Source organism: Choristoneura fumiferana, chromosome 27 (assembly GCF_025370935.1).
Source record: "Choristoneura fumiferana chromosome 27, NRCan_CFum_1, whole genome shotgun sequence".
Classification (NCBI taxonomy): Eukaryota; Metazoa; Arthropoda; class Insecta; order Lepidoptera; family Tortricidae; genus Choristoneura; species Choristoneura fumiferana.
The window spans coordinates 1,640,572-1,660,395 of NC_133498.1; the positions used below are offsets into that span (position 1 = coordinate 1,640,572).

Sequence of the window (19,824 nt, forward strand, 5' to 3'; positions counted from 1 at the left end):
ATTTTGTGTATATTTATGTTGTCACTATACGCACTATGCTGGAAAAGGGTTAAAAAATGGATCATCAATGTTGGTCGAAATAAAAATAAAAAATATTTTGCAGTATCTCAAGAGACGAAGTTGGGATCGGCTAAGAAGCACCAAGCTCCGCCGCTGCCCCCCATCGACTTTGACTCATAGCATACAATAATGAGCCCCTATTCAATTTAGAGGCCAGGGAAATTATTAACTAGGTACTTGAAGTAAAAGTACTTATTGAAGAACATTGAACTGAGATATGATCCGAGTGGAGTAACAAACAAATGTAAATATGTACAGAATAAGGTGGCATTCCGTTGTTAGCAACCGCGACCTGGTCGCGTGACGCACTGCACATAATATGGAGCACTGACGGCTGCAAGCGACCGCGTCGCGCGATACGATTCATGCTAACTACCGACCAAGTAAGCGACCAAGAAAGTGCTTTACCAATTTTAATGACAGTTCCTACTTCAGAAATAAAACAATAAGGCTGAATGTCATATTGACTTGTGAGTGAGAATAGGCTTTGACGATTTAAGCGCTACAAATGACATTAAACCTTAGGATGGTAAAGGCATTTCTTGGTCGACTATACCTAGAGGGTCGCACTACGTGGTCGCGGTCGTTAACGTTAGAATGATACCTTAACATAAAATAATAGGCACACGTCCAGATGTCCATGCAAGATTTGGCTTTATTTCGGCTCTATCTTGGACAGTAAATGGCCTGACAGATTTGATAATCAGTAAAAGTTACAGCAACCCACGTGTTTATACAGTCAAATTTTCACGTGTAAAAAACGGAGTGAAGATGTATACATAACTTCTTTTTGTAATTGACTCTATTGTTATGATGTTGTACGTTTATTATGAGCTTCTCGTGCTGTGCTTATTTCTTATTTAGATACATTTGTTTTAATGAACGTCCAAGTTTTTAATCTATTCTATGCCTCAATCACAAGTAATGAAATCTTATGTTTTGTCCTGGCATATGTAATAGTAGTTTCCCTCTTTATTGTTGACAGGTAAGTACCTGTATTTTGCATAGTTATATTTATTTACCTAAGCAATACTTAAAATAAAATTAGATTATTTACCGCCGTGAATGTTCTCTTCAGCTGTAGCGTTAGTGAGAGTGGACTTAAAACTATAGATATAAGGATTTGCAAAGATTCACTATCGTTAGTGATCGAAAACAGCCATAAGTGATGCTATTTATCTATTGGAACAAACATCAAACGTGTTTGTTGTCTGGCCGTCGGCCCTTCACAATCTCGGGCACAGTTCTAACGGTCACTCAAGTCACTCGGCCGGGATGACGGGCTTGTAGTACCTATACGCGGCCATTAATCAATCGCGGTCAAATGTTTTGGTCAGATTTGGTTTGGGTATGATTCGCTGGTCGTCAGTTACATTAACTAGATTTGCTAATCTTCACATTATTTATTTAACAGATACATCTTTCGTAAGACTCGTTTACTGTCAGATTTGTTTGTCATCAAATACTTTGTAAGGAACAATAAACTCTGTGGAAGCAACCAAACAACAAAAAAGAAATCTGACAGTACGACGAGTCTTGCGGATAAATGATCTGATGACTTAAATAAAGATCTGATGATTAGCTAAACTGATTAAAACAGTAACTGAAGATAATGAATCTGACCAAATCTGACCAAAAACTTTACTGTCGGATAGCGATATACCCATTAACAATGTATAGCTACTCCGCCGCTATCCCTTTGACGGTTTGGTGGACATACGGCCTTGTCCTTGGTTTATAAAATATCTAATTAGTTGGCCCTACATCAATAGATGCTTTAAGTCTACTTTGACTAGCGGTTTCGGCTCAGTTTGGTAACAAACTTCATATTTCTGTGTATGTATGGCCTGGCAAATGTACCGCGTTATAGTTTGGACGTTTTACTTAGGTTTGTGTAAGTGTATACTTTTAGATATAGTGTTCTAAGCATATTTGCTAAGTGTTATTGATGTTTCACCTTTAGGCACTGCTATGTAATAAAGTACAGTGATGTTTCGGTGCGAGTTTTATTTGCTGTTTTTTAGGAGTATTGAGTTTATAGAATTTCCGCTTTTGTACAGTCGCCATCAGATATTTCGGAGTGGCCAAGGTGGTCAAAAATATCAGGTACATACCCGTGGTCCAACTAATTTGTCAAATCCGGAAATATTATATTTATATTACATACATACATACATAAAATCACGCCTCTTTCCCAACGGGGTAGGCAGAGACTACATCCTTCCACTTGCTACGATTCTGGCATACAACTCTCGCTTCCTCTACATTCATCAATCTTTTCATGCATGCACGTCGGTTTAGAGTACTCCTGACCCGACCTTTCTTCGGAACGTCCCCGATTTGATCGTGGTACGTTCGTCTAGGCCTTCCTCTCCCAACGTTCCCATTCACGCTCGTCTTATAGATCTGCTTAGTCAATCTGTATATTTATATTTATTTACATAAATATTATATTTTAATACAAAAATAGGTAGGTTAGGTTCGTTAGGTAACCCGAAGGGCAAAATACCCAGAAAGAGGAGCTCCGCCCAAGGGCGTCGAAAAGCAGTTGAACAAACTATAGTAAGACCACGGGTACGTCACGGCTCTTATGCTGTACCTAATCGGACAAAATTATAGGAAAATTCCAAATAAAGTACAGTCGAGACTTACTCAGTGGCATTGCTGTAAAAATTAATATGAAAAACGATTTTTTTTTTGTAAAAGATTCTTTATTATAAAATAGAACACAGTTATTGGAATAGATTTGGTACAAACAAGCCGTCGGGCGATAACTATTATTAAGTTACATCGAAACTAACACAAAGCGCACGATACTATACCTTGTGCATAAAGTACAATACGCTAAATGTACACTGCATGCAAAATGTAATGATTTGTACAATACACTAACTGTACACAACGCGTAAGGTAAAACAAGCGGTACGAGCTAATCGGAAAATGTGCACCACTCAGAATACGCAAAATGTGTAATATGCAAAGTAAAAAAAAAAATATGACAAAACAAAAGTTCAGCTAGAACTTATTGAAAATATTTTACGCACTCCTCCCTTTTTGCACATTTTGTGGTGTCATTGGTACTTTTGCGCTTTATACGCGTTGTGCACATTTAGCGCATTGTCTTTACCGGTATCTACATTTTTCGTGTAGTGTACATTTTGCTTAAGCTCCGAAGGGATACAATATATATAGTTACGACCACAGAACTATAATCAGAGACAATCTTCATATTATAAATAGAGAATATTACGCAAAGCTCTGCGCAGGGGGCGACACTAGTGCAAACCGCCATTAGAGATCATGACCAAAGAGTACAGAAATTATGACCTATACAAATAAGTAACAAAATAACATGATATTTACATCGTTAGTAACGATAGAGCTATATTTCCCAAAAAAAATATTGAAATAATTTGATATTTTGGTATCCTACGGACATTTGAGATACTCAAAAAACTGTTTACGGTTTGTGCCAGTGCTGCACTCTGACGGCAGAATATTGCAACACTTTTTCCTATTCTGTAGTCACAAGTATTTTATCTCAATACAGTAATATGTAATACCCTATCTGAACGGTTTTTCATTTGTAAAGTGTCTTTATTATATTTAAAATGCGAAAGGCTTTGCCCGGGTGCATTGACCTTAGAAAAGGACGCAGCTATATAAATGACAGAACGAAGGGACAAATCATATATTTTGTGGTCACAAATCCATATGTTTTTTTTTGTGATATCTTGTCTAAACTATAGCTGCGTCCTTTTGCTTAACTTTATAAAGCATAAAATACATCCATTTTAGAAATACACAATTAGTATAATATTACTACAAGTTCTTACGGCATTTTGATTCAAAACAAACCCTATGCCTCTCAAGATAAGGTTCAACAGTGTTTTACAATTAGCCCGCGATGTGTTCTAATAATCATACAAACATAAGCAGTGTATTCAAGTATATTTATAAACAATTATCTAAATAACTATACAAATAGTAGATACTGGCATGAAAATCGGTCTTTGACGTAAGACAATCGAACATACATAACCTAGTTTTTGCTTGTTCCTTACGCAAACGAAAACTGCATTATTTTTGGCCGTACATTCAAAGAACATATAGTACACTAAGTACAGTCACCATTAGATTTTTCGGAGCGGCCAAGGTGGTCAAAAATATCTGGACATGCACTCTATTATTAGGGTATTAGAGTTAGTGTTTCTTTTGCCATTAAAGCGGCCATCCATTACGTCACAACAAATTTGATCAATCTAAGACCTAAGGCTCTAAGGCCTCTTTGTCGCACTTATTACTATGAAAATCGTAAAATACTTTGTTCTTGTGTTACAATTTTTTTTTCTCCCCACTAGTAGGGATAGGTGGAAAACGGGATATATTTTCTAATATAGGTACTAAATTTATTATAAAATCTTTTCAAGTTCGGATCTTAGACCATTATTACTGTAGTTGTGCTTAGATATTTTGGAACACCTATCGTGTTGACTGTACATACAAGAACATGATCGCGTTAAAATGCAAAGAAAATCAGCGTGTCAACGCTGACTGTACATTCAAAGACCGATTTCATTGACATAAAATCGACTAACAAATTCAAGTACAACATTAAAAGTACACCCCCATGCTAGTAACAAGAATAGAATTTAGCACTTGTTTCCCTCTAGAACGTCGCCAGTTTTTCGCCTCAATAAGAGTTTCTTGACTGGCGAAATGCCACTATAGATGGCGTTAGTATGGAGAGGTACTCGTTCAATATGTAAAAAATATGAAATTACTAAATCGTTACAAACTGGCGACATTTGACACTGATAGCGACTGAAGGAGTCAGCGGATCCAATCCCAATGTTATTTCAAACAGTTTACTCTATAGTCGGCTCGCATCAGGCTTTCCCATGTTCCTCCAAAGGCGGGTGCCAGGAGGAGGTTGGCGTGCCTCCTCAACGGGCAACTATAATCCTAATTTTATTTATTTCATACTTTTGTGTATTTGCGTCGTACCAGAGCTTCCTGTATTCCTCCTGCCCGGGGTGCAGTAAGTGGGGGGAGGAGGGGGCGAGCCAGCCGACCAAAATCAGCGCCGTGGGTCACTGCAAGTTGTACAGGCAACTCTGACCTCAATGTCATTGGGATCGTGCATGACAGCGCCACATAGCGTGATTACATGCGCCTCACCGCGATTTCCCACATTCCTCCTCTCCAGGGCCCGGAGGGCGGCAAGTGAGCCAGCAGAGCACAAGCCACGGGTCACTGCACCCCTTCAACAGGCAACTCTACCTCCAATGTTATTTCAAACGCATAGCACAAGCATTTAACGCGGAAACATACTATTAAAACGCGACGCCACGCCACGTCGTCCGACTGAATAGTATCAACACGCGTTGGATGACGTATGCAAGCGTGGCGCGGCGTCGGGTTTTCAATAGTATGTCCGCACATTTAGTTTGGTTGCGTCGCACCGCGCTTTCCCTCATACCTCCTCCTGAGGGCGCAGGTGGTGGGAGGGAGGCAGGCGAGACAACCGCGAGTCACTGCTCCTCCTTCACAGGCAACTCTAACCCCATTCATATTTCAAACGTACAATACCTTACTAGCATTTAGTTTAGTCTCGTCGCACGCTTTCCCACATCCCTCCTCCCCGAGGAGCGTCAAGCGAGGGCCATGGGTCACTACACTTCCGCCTTCCTCCCCCTTTCTTCCTCACAGGCATTAGTTGCGTCGCACCGCGCATTCCCACATTCCTCCTGGGCGGGGGGCGTCAGGCGAGCCAGCACAGCGCTGCCAGGAGGGCGGGGAGCGGCGCGCGTGTCGGTCACTGCGCTTCATCCTCCACGGGGGGCTCCGCCGGCGGCTCACCCGGCTGAAATATAAACAATTATTTATTGCAAACCCTGACCAGGAATATAAAAAACCTCACCATATTGCGGAAAACCAATAGAACTAAATTCTTGCACTGGTAACACTAAATTCAAATGTCATCTGTCTATTGCTGTCAAAGTTTGACGTAGTTTAAGCGTGGTATTTTAAAGTGTTATTTTGTGTGTTAAAACGCCAAAGACTATCCGTAGCCTCGAAAGGAAAATAATTCACAACATATAAAAGTATTTGTCATAGACAAAGTCTGAGGGATTAGAAAATAACATCACCGACATCGTTATGAATATGACTGGTAGGTATCTTGTAGTAAATGCAAAGAATGTTGCCATATAAAACGTAGAAATGCTGCCCTCGCCTCAGGTTTTTTTTATATTCCTGGTCAGCCTTTAAGGAAGTGAGGAAGTGCAAAGATACGAAATATTAGTACATTGTGTCTTAAGGGCCTACATTAACTGATGGGGTTTGCACGCAGTGGGTGTATTTACTTACTTTGGCTACGAATCACTAAAAAGTGAGAAATAAAGAAATTTTTTAACAAAAAAGTAAAACCGACTCCAAAAAAATAACAAAAAATGGAACCGAGTACAAAACCCTTGAAAATATTTTTCTAGGTATGTACTAGCTCGAAGTCGGTGACTCAGCACGACCCAGCAGGAGGGATTGAAACCCATAGTATGTAAAAGAGGTAGACGACTATTGTCCCACTCCTGTTGGGTCGTGCTGAGTCACCGACTTCGAGCTAGTACGTACCTAGAAAAATATTTTCAAGGGTTTTGTAGTCGGTTCCATTTTTTTTTTTTGGAGTCGGTTTTACTTTTTTGTTAATTTACATAAATAAATTTCACGTGTACACTCAGGGAAATATAACTCAAATCTCCCGCCAGTTACAAATTGGCGTTGTACTGGTCGTAATCCTCCTAACCGCACATGGAGCAAAATATTGTTGAAGGTCAAAACCATTCTTCATATCAATTTTTTTCGATGGCAATGATTTTAAAAATAGTCCTTTGCGTAAAACTTCCGGCAATTCCAAATCCCAAAAGCATCCATGAAAATTGACATTGATTATATCAGTAAACTAAAGAGGTCTGGATAAAAACACTGTATTTAGCTTGACGTCATACGTCTGTCATCGGCACCAAAGTTACGCTCCATGACTGTTAAAAAAAAATGCAATTAAAAATCATCATGTAGATTGTAGATTTGATCAGCTGGGATCCTCACCTGAACTTCCACCTCCAGCTCTCTGACGCGGTTCTCCAGTTCTATGACAGGGTCGGCTGTGGCCTCTGCGAGGTTGGTCACAGACTTGGATTTGAAACACTGGAAGTCGACGTGGCGCGACTTGGCTTCTTCCTTCTCCCAGGACATGTGGATGAACGGCCGTTGGACGTAGTTGTAGATGACTTCCGCTCGTCCTCCCGGCCTGTAGGTTCAACATGTGAACAGGTTGATTGGTAAAGATTCTGTAAGGTTCGCGTTTGAACATAATGAGGGCTATCGTTTTTTGTCTCACTAGATGGCGCACTGTTGCGTGAGGTTTTTAAGTATGGCTTTCAAAGTCTGTTATTACGGGCGTGAAAACAAAGTTTAGATTAAAATCATATTTAATACACCTTAAAACCGTACCATAAAAATATCGAGCATGCCAGTGTTGCATAGTCCCCGTTTTGTTCGGAAAAAAGGGAGGACAAAGGTTTCCGAAATACAAAACTGTCTCAAAACACAGACATTCATTGCCCCGGAACGCATATTTGCCATAATTAATTTCAGATATTGCAAAATATTCACAAAATTATTCTAATTATAAATAAACCCGCGTAGCTCACCCAAAAACTATGAGATTTGACATTTCGGAGACCTCACGCTACACTAGCGCCTCTAGTGGCGAATTCACACGCGATAGCCCTCATTGTTCTGTCTATTTTTGAAAAATAAAGCGCCTTGCACGGACAAGAACGAAGGTTTTTCGACAGTTGAAATATCGCCAGATGGCGTTAGTATCGTAAGGTCCGTTTGAGGTTCCAGTCTTGCTTGCGATTGGCTCATTTATTTATTTATTTCAAGGAGAGCAAACAGAAGCAAGTGTATACAATATCCCACTAATATTATAAATGCGAAAGTTTGTAAGTCTGTTTGTTTGTTTGTTACTTCATCATGTCTACACCGCTGAACCGATTGAGATGAAATTCAGCATACAAATAGTTTGCGTCCTGGGGACGGACATAGGATAGTTTTTATCCCGGAAAATTGCATAGTTCCCGCGGGATAGTGAAAACCGAACTAAGCGGACGGAGTCGCGGGTAACGGCTACGGCTAGTGTACTTATAAAATAGATACACTCTTTAATTCACTTACTCCCTAACGGGCCCCCACTTAAACACATTTAGTTATTAAACCAATCAAGAGATCGACGCAAACGTCAAACGGACCTCACGTCACGATACTAACGCCATCTAGCGATATTTCACCTAACGAAAAACCATCATTGACGTGGACTGAGGCAGGGTAACACTGACACTGAATTTACCTGCATGTCAATATCGACCCTATTTTTCGTCGATGCCTCTATCTGGTTCATCATCCCATCATCATCCCAGCCTATATACGTCCCACTGCTGGGCACAGGCCTCCTCTCAGAACAAGAGGGCTTGGGCCATAGTTCCCACGCGGGCCCAGTGCGGATTGGGAACTTCACACACACCATTGAATTGCTTCGCAGATTTGTGCAGGTTTCCTCACGATGTTTTCCTTCACCGCAAAGCTCGTGGTAAATTTCAAATGTAATTCCGCACATGAATTTCGAAAAACTCAGAGGTGCGAGCCGGGGTTTGAACCCACGACCCTCTGCTTGAGAGGCGATAGGTCAAACCACTAGGCCACCACGGCTTTTTCTATCTGGTTATGATTGGTTTTTTGGAGTCTTTTTGTATTTTTTATTTCAACTCCAATTGGAGACTACAAAAAAAACAATCATAATTTGATTGCTTAGTAGCGACATCTCTTGTCTGGGTGAGCGGTTAGTTCCGAAAGTGTGTAGACGTCTTTCGTTGAGTGCTAAACATAGATGTCGCTAGTGCTGCTGCTTAAGTAGCGTAGTAGAAAAAAGAGAGAGATATGTTTGCATATAAGAAATTTGTGTCTAGACTCCTGTCCAGCGGTGGTGTAGGGGTTATAGCACGCACCACGGAATGCTGAGGATCGGGTTAGATTCCCAGCGCTGGTCTCTTTTTCTGGTTTTTCTGTGCATCCATGTCTCAGTTTGTATTTTCGCCTCTATCTGGTTTAAAGATTTAATAATACAAAGACCTATTTGCACTCAGAACCCACCTTTTGCGTACTTTCTCTTTGTAAGTCGGGTAGCCTTCGACCCCGAGACGGATCTTCTTCAAGCCTCGCTCCTTCATCACTTGTTTAGCCACGTCCCTGAAACAAATAAATTATAACATTGTAAAAGTCACAAATTATATTTTAAGCTTGAGTCGGTCCTGAACTAAGAACTAAAAAGAATGAATTCCCATCGCGGACCGAAAAGAACTAGTTCCTCGTAAACGATCTTAATCGGTCTCGGTCTCGGTCCGCGCTCCTTTGGCTCCGGAGCTAAAACGGAGCGGGAGCTGGGAGTGAGCGAGTGAACGAGGAAACGAATAGGTAAAGAGCGGAGCGGACGGCATGGCGCGGTGCTCGGTCGATGTGAACGAGACAAATAGTATTATTTCAAAGCGTATCCTGCTCATGTGCGAGAGAGACGCATTTATTTTACATTGTACATTGTCTGCTTGTTTGATGATACCAAAGAACCATAATTAGAAACCCGGTTAAACGAAACTACGACAACAAATGAATATTTGATTGTTTTTATCTGATTACAACGTTATATTTTTATTATACTCCTTATTTTTTAACATTCCGATCTTTAGCTCCCAGTTCAGTTCATGACCGATTCGAGTCTAAACTCGCTCCCTTCCCTTTCCTTTTCCCTGTTTCGGTCGGAGCCGCTCCTCGGAGCTAAAGGAACTAAAGGAACTAAAAGACCGAACTAGTTCATTTGACCGATTGACCGAGATCGGAGCGCTCCCTTTAAAGACCGAGCGGGCGCAACATATTTATTTAGTTAATATATTAAGTTTTTTGTTTACTAATTTGCTACCTAAAAGTGGCCTTTACGTTTGAAATTCATTCGTCTCTGCCAGTAGCTGACCAGAGGCCGTACTGTCTAACGTTTCTGAAGCCCGCAATCGCAATCAAGTGACAGTGAAACTCTGGAATGAACTGTCTCCTGCAGTATTCCCGGACCGCTATGACCTTCAAGCCTTCAACAAAAGAGCGTACTCCTACCTAAACGGACTCTAAAGTGACTCTTCGGGTGTTGCACGTGTCCATGGGCGACGGCAATCGCTTACCATCAGGCGATCCGTTTGCTCGTTTTCCACTTATTAAAAAAAAAAAAAACGATGCGAAAACTATAATTTGATTGTGATTGCGAGTGTCAGAAACGTTACGCAATAGACCCTCTGTTCCCGATGTACTTCCTTGAAGAACCACTGGCTGTACGGTGCCCCATAAGGGGGGACTGCTCGCGCCAGTAAACTGACCGTCTCCCGGGGGAGGGGGGGGCTCATTACGTCAGTAGCTGACAGTCCCCCATGGGGGGGTGCGTACAATACATCGGCGTGGACCGCACGGTCTGGCTGTACCCTTCCCTCATATGGGGGAGGCATGTTTGACTGCGCTGATACTGACATATTGGCTGCTAAGGGGGCGCCAGTAGCTGACCTGTTCTCGATGTACTTGAAGAACCGGTATAGCGGCGTGAAGAGCACGGTCAGGCTGTACTGTCCCCCACAATGAGGGGGGAATTCGTTTGACTTGGTTGACACTGAAATACTGACTGATGGGGGGACCGCTGAAGAGGGGGAGCTAATAGCTGACATGTTTTCGATGTATTTGAAGAACCCGTAGAGCGGCGTGGAGGACCTGGTCCGGCTTACCTTATAGGGGAGGGGGGCTGAGGGGGGAGCTAGTAGCTTACCTGTTCTCTATATATTTGAAGAACCGGTAGAGCGGCGTTGAGAGCACGGTCTGGCTGTACTCGTCCCCCATCTGGGGGGGGTACTGCTCGTCCCACTCGACGGCGTCGTCGTCCAGCAGCACCACGGCGTGGCACTCGCGGTCGCCGCGCCGCGCCGACGACACCTGACAGACACACCGACATGTACCAGGTTTTTCATCATTATCAACAGACTCAGTTTATTGATAGAAACTTCCAGTAGCTAACCCCCTTATTCATAAACGACAATCAAACCTATTTTAGTTAAAATGCCGCTAAAATTCGTTTGTCCTTATCTGTCACTTCGACATTTGTATTTGTTAGAAAGGGACAAAGCATTTGTTAGTTAACATAGGCTTGTTAAGTTTTATGAATAAGGGGGTAAGTCTATACACATTTTTTTCGTTATATAAGTTCACAGTCAGCCTTGGATGTTTGTTTGCCAATCACGCAACGGCTGAACGGATTTACATGAAACTTGGCGTACAGATAGACAAAGATCTGCATTATGACATAGGATACTTGATATGCCGGTAATGCGTTCTAGTGGGATAATATTTTATTTGAAAAACTGGCTAAAACCAATAAGTCGTTTCTGGGAAATTGCATACGTTTTTATAATAAAATTCCAAAAAATATTACAAATGAATCGGATACAAAATTCAGATCTATTGTCAAGAAGACATTAATATCAAAGGCGTATTATAAAGTTAATGATTATATCATGGACAAGTATATTTGGAAATAATTCCGCTCCGCATTAGCGATCCCTTCAAATAGCGAACCTACTGTGTTAAAAATTAAGTTGTGTTAAATACTTGTGATGTATAGATATCATTTAATAATATTGTAAATCTGTTTACAAAAAATGTATACCTCGTTGAGTTTCTTACCGGATCCTTCACAACAGAGGTTTTTCCGAACCGGTGGTGGATTTTTTTTGACATTCATAAGTGCTTGTTATAGCCTAAATTGAATACAGATATTTTGACTTTGACTTTGATTTAAGTTTAAATAAGAATAAAGGACAGTTTGGAATCCGACAAACTTGGAATACGGCGAAGAAGGAACCAAAGAAATTCTACTCGAGATTACACTGATCCCTACACCAGGCTGAGCCTGTCTCGTGCACTTCAGTGGGGCACTTTAGTTACCATCAGCGGCAGGATCAGCCGCTCCAGGAACGACTCGAACTGGCGCCGCGCGCCCTCGTTGGACAACTCGTGCAACAGTCCCCGCAGGTTCTGTAAAAAGGACCAGACATTAACACTAACCCTTTGAACACTTTCATATTTGATGAGTAATATTCAACTTTAAAGTACAATTATTTAAAAATAAACAATTGAGGTTACACTAAACTATCCTAAAAATAAATTAACTATATATACAGTTCGCCCAAGTCTTGTCCCTGAGGAAGAGTGCCCACAAGGCTGGCTGCATTTCCGCGCTGGGTCGTGATTCCAATACGTTGGGCGAGAAATGCACCAGCCCTATGGTCATTGGTAATTTCGAATATTTTTTTTTATTTGTCCAAAAAGTTTGTGAGCGTCCGAACTCCATGGACCCAAAGTTTCAACAGCAAAAGCTGTAAATATGTAGTCTTTAGAGAGACCTGTATATTTGCGGCGTTTCGCTGTCTCAGCCTGCGCTGCTGCTCCGCCCGCCTTATATTTGATTGAAGTAATCAGTTAGAAAAACTCAAGAGGTGCGAGCCGGGGTTTGAACCCACTATTCTCTGCTTGAGAGGCCATACGTCATACTACTTGCTCATCACGGCTTGTAGGTACTCCTGTTCATTGATTAAACATCATTGTGTATAATAATAAATCCATTTATTTTGGACAACTTGACCCATACAAGAAATACCTTACAGACCATGGCCTACCAATCCCTACAAGGTATATTTAATACAAAAAAACAGCAATAGATGGCACTACTATTAACATTTGTAAATTATAAAATGTGAACAAGCCGAATTAAGTAGAAATATTAAGATTAAAATAAAGACTAGCATATTTTATAAACACAACTTCACATCAACCTTAATTCAACTCCTTAATTTGAAGATAAGAAACACCATAAAAATAATAAATTGAGAATACGAAAGTTAAGGCTACATGTGGCTACATTTCAGCTATGAGGCTTTCGTAGTGTTTTGCAATTGTGACGCTAGATGGCGAATAACCGGAATGCGCTTGCTGGGCTTGCCCCGCGCTTGCTCACATTCGTCGAAACTATTTGAGAGAAACATGCCATTCTCTTCTAATGACGTAAATAAGACAGAGAAATCATGCGTATCTCTAGTCGTCTAGGCTCAGTTGGTGAGCTTGTTGGTTGTTGTCAGTGTACCGTATCCTTAGTGTCTCACTAGATGGCAATACGTATCGTGTTATTTGTGTTCTCACTGGTGCCATCTATTGGAAAATCGAAGGAAAGAAAAATAGCCAGTTGAATAGCCAGTATTAGGGTGATACCATTTGCTTGTACTAGGTTGTGTCTCTGTTATATACAGTGGTGGTCATGTAATTAAGAACGATTTGAAGTTCCAGATTATTTTTAACTAAATCATGTCATGTGTAGTCGTGGTTCCTTCTTAGAAGTAACTAGTTACGTTATGAAATAGCCTCATGTATAGAGCAAACGGGATTAAGAATAAAGAATAAAATTACTGACAATTTTTTACAAATTTTGTTTTTATTCTCTTTAGTAACAAATTAAAATAGTAATGAAGCTGGACAAATAATTAAGAACGATTTATTGAACTGCTCGAAAGTTTTTTTATTTGAAACTTAGATTAACTAAATCACACTAACGTGAAGTTTGTACACAAAAAAAAGCAATTTAATACATTTTAACTAAAATTAATAGTTAGTAGCATGTCCACGGCTTTTTATTACTGCCTTACACCGGCGAGGCACTGAATCTATCAATTTTTGACATTTCGCAAGAGAGATAGAGTTCCATTCTTCTAAGAATACGTCATACAGTTCTCTTAAATTGCCACACTGTCGATTTGAAACCTTTTTCTTGACTTCGCACCAAAGATGCTCTATTGGGTTAAGATCGGGGCTGTTGGCTGGCCAATCTAAGACAGAAACTGATTGCGATGTGAGGAATTCCTTAACGGTACGTGCAGTATGCTTGGGATCATTGTCATGCTGGAATGTCCAAATAACCGGAAGCACGCCTTCAGCATATGGTAACATTGTTTCTTCCAGTATGTTTTTGTATTGAAATTGATCCATGTTTCCTTCTATCAGCCTAACAGGTCCAACACCATGTCCAGAAAACATCCCCAAATTTTCACATTTCCTCCGCCATGCTTTAAAGTCACTTTTGTGTACTTTGGGTCGAATGCTTTATTTGAAGGCCATCTTACATATCGTTTGCCATCAGAACATACCCTATTTATTTTTGTCTCGTCAGAAAAAAGAACGTTTTTCCACTGTCTGACTGTCCAGTTTTCATATCTTCTTGCAAATGCAAGGCGGGCTTGCCTATGACACCGTTTCAACATAGGCACCTTCCTTGTTATCCTTCCGTGCAACTTTTCTTCTACCAAACGCCTTCGAATAATGCGTGCCGAGATTGCTGAAGGGTTGTTTTCGCCAAAATATTTTTTTCTTAACTCATTAGACGGTATTAGACCCTTTAAAAGGATTTTGTTTTGCCAAACGAACGATATTTCGATCATCTCGACGAGATGACTTTCTTTGTCTAGGTACACGCGGAACATTTGAAGTAGTTTGATATGTGGCAAAATGCTTTATGGCGTGGAAAACCATAGTTTTTGAACATTGCAGATGATCGGCTATGTGTTTATACGACCAATTCTTGTCGCGAAGTTTTAGTATTACTTCTCTTGTAGATTTATCACAACTTTTATTTTTCCCCATTGTTTTTATATGAAGCAATCGCCCTTAAGACTTTTACGGCACTAAATGGCGCCAAAATTATTCGAATAATAACCTAAAACCACAAAGCGGCCGTCCGTTCTTTATATAAATTTGAATAAAAAATAAACTATTCAGCGTTCTTAATTATATGACCAGCCAGTAAGTAGTAATACTAGGTTTAGATGTAATGTATAAAGTTTATATATTTATTTTTTAGCCAATTATATGTATAAATAAATTTACCGCTAGTACGGAAAAGTTTTACGATACCGAGAGAAGTACAAAAATATACATGCAGTTAGTAACACTTGTCAGTGTGAAAAAATCTTCTCTATAAAAAATCGTTCTTAATTATATGACCACAACTGTATGTACTCTGTGTTACAGACTAACATACATATAATCAATAATATTTAAAACTATTTTGGTTACAAAACGGCGTGATTCCGTTGAGTCACCGTCCCTGACATCGCGTCCATCTGCGGCCGGAAGACGTCTATCGGACAGATGCAGATGGCAGCGCTCGCAATGGCACAATACAAGTAATAGGCAGTAGATCGACTTCATACTAGCGCCCGGATAGACGCACGCACACAGCCAAGCGTCATTTACACGGCCGCTAACCAATCTTCGCAAGACAAAACTACGCAGTGCCGCGCCGCGCAGTCCGGTCGCGATACCGTAACGTGGCTATAGCGCTCGGTACTATCTCTTCATAAGAATGAGAATTTGCTTTGTATTGTGCTTGTATTGTGGCAATCTCCATTCTCCATCATCATTATTCTTTGCGTACATCTTTGCGACCAGATGGCCTAGTGGTTAGAGAACCTGACTACGAAGCTTGAGGTCCCGGGTTCGATTCCCGTGTCGGGGCAGATATTTGTATGAAAAATACGAATGTTTGTTCTCGGGTCTTGGGTGTTTAATATGTATTTAAGTATGTATCTATATCTATATAATTATATTTATCCGTTGCTTAGTACCCATAACACAAGCTTTGCTAAGCTTACTTTGAGACTAGGTCAATGAGGGCTATCGTTTTTTGTCTCACTAGATGGCGCACTGTTGCGTGAGGTTTTTAAGTATGGCTTTCAAAGTCTTTTATTACGGGCGTGAAAACAAAGTTTAGATTAAAATCATATTTAATACACCTTAAAAACATACCATAAAAATATCGAGCATGCCACAGTGTTGCATAGTCCCCGTTTTGTTCGGAAAAAAGGGAGGACAAAGGTTTCCGAAAGACAAAACTGTCTCAAAACACAGACATTCAATGCCCCGGAACGCTTATTTGCCATAATTAATTTCAGATATTGCAAAATATTCACAAAATTATTCTAATTATAAATAAACCCGCGTAGCTCACCCAAAAACTATGAGATTTGACAATTCGGAGACCTCACGCTACACTAGCGCCTCTAGTGGCGAATTCATACGCGATAGCCCTCATTGGTGTGAATTGTCCCGTGATATTTATTTATTTATTTATTATAAGCTGAGATGAATGTAGTCTCACCTGACACCGCACTGTGTCAGCATCAAACGGCACCAGCAGGTAGTCGCAGGCCTCCCTTAGCTCCTGCACGGACACGGCGGGCGGGCACCGGATGGCGCCGCCCCGGTAGTACTCCAGGATGGCCCGGAACACCGTGGCCGAGATGCCTTCAGCCACCTCGTACTCGCCTCGCTCGTTAGGATGTGTGAACTCTAGACCTGGAATAAAGTTCTGGTTGAGTTCGAAACGCGTCAGTGCAGTACGGTGGTGGTAATAGATGGATTTGTGTGTGCTTACTGTGTGGAGGTGGAGGAACTCCATGAACACATTTCTTGCATAAACGTAGCTATCATAAGGTCGCGGGTGAGCAAAGTAATTGTTTTAGTTCATTAATATAATAATTAGTACATCAGTTACATTTTCAAAAAATATCAGCCACATTATTTCTTTTGTCAATTAAACAAAAAACGGCCAAGTGCGAGTCGGACTCGCGCGCGAAGGGTTTCGTACCATTATCTACACAACATTAGACATTAGCAAAAAAACAGCAAAAAAATCAAGTTTGTTGTATGGGAGCCCACCTAAAATATTTATTTTATTTTAATTTTATTGTTTATTTTTAAATTTACTATTCAACTATAGATTCTGTGAATATTTCAAGCGTCTACCTGGTGCCGTTATTAATATCAAGCAAAAAACTGCAAAACAATCACGTTTGTTGTATGGGAGCCCCTCTTAAAAATTTATTTAATTCTGTTTTTAGTATTTGTTGTTATAGCGGCCACAGTAATACATAATCTGTGAAAATCTCAAGTTTCTATCTATTAGGACGAACAGACGGACAGACAGACAGGACAGACAGACAGACAGCTATAGGGTTCCGTTAGCACTCTTTGGGTACAGAACCCTAAAAAATATGAAGTGTAGTAAGTACAGCATTTTGTTCTAATGGATCACATTGTCAATATTCAAAAACTTCATAGCTGTGTAATGTGTCAAGATTACATATCATATGTAAGTATCACCACTGTTGACTATTAATTATTAAACCAATAATGTTCATGGCATGCAAGCAACAGATGAGTAAGCTTTCTAATGATAAACAGTTACTCATCCACACTCAGGTCACTTTTAAATCAACAAGTCATCTCATCACAGACTTTAACCTCAATGGTCCATATGAAAATTGTTGGTTCTAAAATTTTGACGTTTTTGTATTATATTTTTAAACTAATCCACCATACCCTAAAACCAAAATAGTAATTTATCTTTTTTTAAACTTATGCATTATGGCAATTGGCAGGTGAGATAAATAATTTGGGTACAAATATACAGAATGGTTTGGATAAAGAACATACAAAAAGTAAAATCCATACTAATATTATAAAGTGAAAGTGTGTGTGTGAAACGGAGCGACGGATCAGTGTTTTAATGTTTTAACGTGATTTTTGGCATAGAGTTAGTTTATGGGCCAGAGAGTGACATAGGCTACTTTTTATCCCCAAAAAATACACAGTTCCCGAGGGAACAGCGCGCGATAACCGAATTCCACGTGGGCGAAGCCGCGGGCAAAAGCTAGTTAAAGATAAAAATTAGAGAAAACAGAATAATGAAAATTAAAAAACCACACCCATTACTAGTAATTTAAGTTTATTCTTTGTATAGAATCAACATTGTATCTGAGCTTGTGTTTTACTTTTTACTGTTACGCTGTGAAATTGATTGAAATGAATAAATAATAAATTAGTTATTTGCTAAAAGCCCTATTATTTCTTTGAATTTAATTTATAACACTAATGCCTGCAGTTTCAGTGTCAACTAATTTGCAAATTCTTTTTCCTGCAGGAACAATGCAATTTTCTGGGATAAAAAGTATCCTATGTGCTAATTCATGTTATACTTTATGTTTTTTTCTATTTCATGACTTAGACAGACGGTTATCATTGCTACCTAAGCTACCTGGTAATTAATTAATTTTAATTTATGATTACATTTTAAACAGTAAAAGTTAAACCACTAGGTTCTTAGAGAAATTAACTTCATTTGTCACAAAAATAACACATTTTCAATCTGTGTATAAATTTTTAGTAAATCCATTAAAATTATTTTCAAAACTTATAAAATTAAAGGATTAACCAATTTATTTGCACTGTACTTACTTTGGACAATGAGTCTGCTTTGCCTCTATTTGTCTTTAGGTGCGCCAAAGTTCTCATAATTTATGCAAGTCATAACATAATGTTTGTCAGAAACACTGTTTGTCCTAATTTTTTTCCCACTGAAACCATACATTTTTCTGAAATTGTAAATGGTCATCCTAAAGTAAATCATAGGTTAGGTTAGGATTGTTTTATAGCAATTCTGAACAATTACTGGATTCAGAGAAAAAATAGTTATGACAAACAATATATTCTGACAAACAATTATGGGAGCTGATATGGAACATGGACCACTATAAAACATGTCAGTCCTTACCTCCAGTATGTGATTTTTTATTTGCCATATTTCCCTTAGCACCTGATCTGTCTTGTATGTTCGAGTCCACTTTGTGGTGTGATAGAGGCATAGAGCTAAATGTAATCTAAGCAATTAATTCCTAATTACCATTTATGGTATTTTAACAAAACCTGTTAAGCTAAGTGCTAAAATCATCTATTTTAATTTTATTTGTAATCAATATTGTACCTAATTGTATTTTACTGATTAAAGAAATGGATTATAATTAGGGTTAATGTTAGTGTCACATATAGAAAGAAACCAACAGACAAGATTTTCTTTGTCATTGGTTTGTAACTTCAAATTAACAAATATTCAATTCTATTAATTAAGCCCCATGAAACAGTACAATGATGGTGCCAATGTTAAGGTTAAATACAATAAACTTTAGTCAATTTTCATCCAGTTCTAATGCTCAGATTGACTTAAAATTTATCATGAAAAAAACATTTACCAGAGCTGAACATCCGTCCCAACATGGTGTTAGGGTGAGCCGTAAACTGCGCGGGGTCCACCACGAACCTCGTATTATCCACCACCAAAGTTATTCTGTCTTCGCCTAGCTGTTTTCCATTCCGAGGAGCATCCTGCGAAGAGGTCGAAGGTAGCGGCGTGTTCGCCTGATTCTTGGGAGGCATGCTCGCAGACGGCAATCGGGATCTCATCACAGGCATGTTCCTCTTAGACAACCTTTTTCTCCTATCTTCGTTGTCCCTCCTGTACTCTTCCGTGTCACTACTGCTATCAGGGTAGAAAAAGGGTCTGCGTTGTTCGGTCATGGCCTCTTGGCCCTTGCTCTCCGTATCTGACATCAGCCCCACTATCACATCGCGCTCCGGACGGAGCCTCTGCGGCTTAAACTGTGGGCGTCGGAGGTTTCTCGTCGTGAAAACAAAGATTTTTGCAATGGAAAAATTTTACGTCAGCTCCCGTTTGACAGGTGC

The 19,824-nt window shown here is 39.8% G+C and overlaps 2 protein-coding genes across 2 annotated transcripts in view; one reads left to right on the top strand and one right to left on the bottom strand.

The window, feature by feature from the left end:
• LOC141443219 (uncharacterized) overlaps positions 1-2,056 on the top strand; it is a 47,930-nt gene extending 45,874 nt beyond the window's left edge. Inside the window, exon 31 of the mRNA XM_074108429.1 lies at positions 104-2,056. Within this exon, the coding sequence (XP_073964530.1) occupies positions 104-180 (77 nt within the window). The 3' untranslated portion in view covers positions 181-2,056. The remainder of the gene's footprint in view (positions 1-103) is intronic.
• Positions 2,057-4,414: 2,358 nt separating this feature from the next.
• On the bottom strand, positions 4,415-19,817 carry mri (BTB/POZ domain-containing protein mrityu). The gene is made up of 7 exons (XM_074108904.1): positions 19,335-19,817; positions 16,406-16,602; positions 12,148-12,237; positions 10,976-11,139; positions 9,274-9,369; positions 7,168-7,369; positions 4,415-5,926 (listed from the first exon to the last, which is right to left on the bottom strand). Exons 1-7 carry the CDS (start codon positions 19,690-19,692, stop codon positions 5,879-5,881), a joined length of 1,155 nt encoding a protein of 384 aa, XP_073965005.1. The 5' UTR covers positions 19,693-19,817; the 3' UTR covers positions 4,415-5,878.
• Positions 19,818-19,824: the final 7 nt, after the last annotated feature.

Coding starts and splice junctions, on each gene's coding strand:
- mri (XM_074108904.1), bottom strand. CDS start 19,692: ATGTCAGATACGGAGAGCAAGGGCCAAGAGGCCATGACCGAACAACGC. Junction 11,140..12,147: donor GGCTGATCCTGCCGCTGATG/GTAACTAAAGTG, acceptor TGTGTCTGTCAG/GTGTCGTCGGCGCGGCGCGG. Junction 5,927..7,167: donor AGCTGGAGGTGGAAGTTCAG/GTGAGGATCCCA, acceptor TTTATATTTCAG/CCGGGTGAGCCGCCGGCGGA.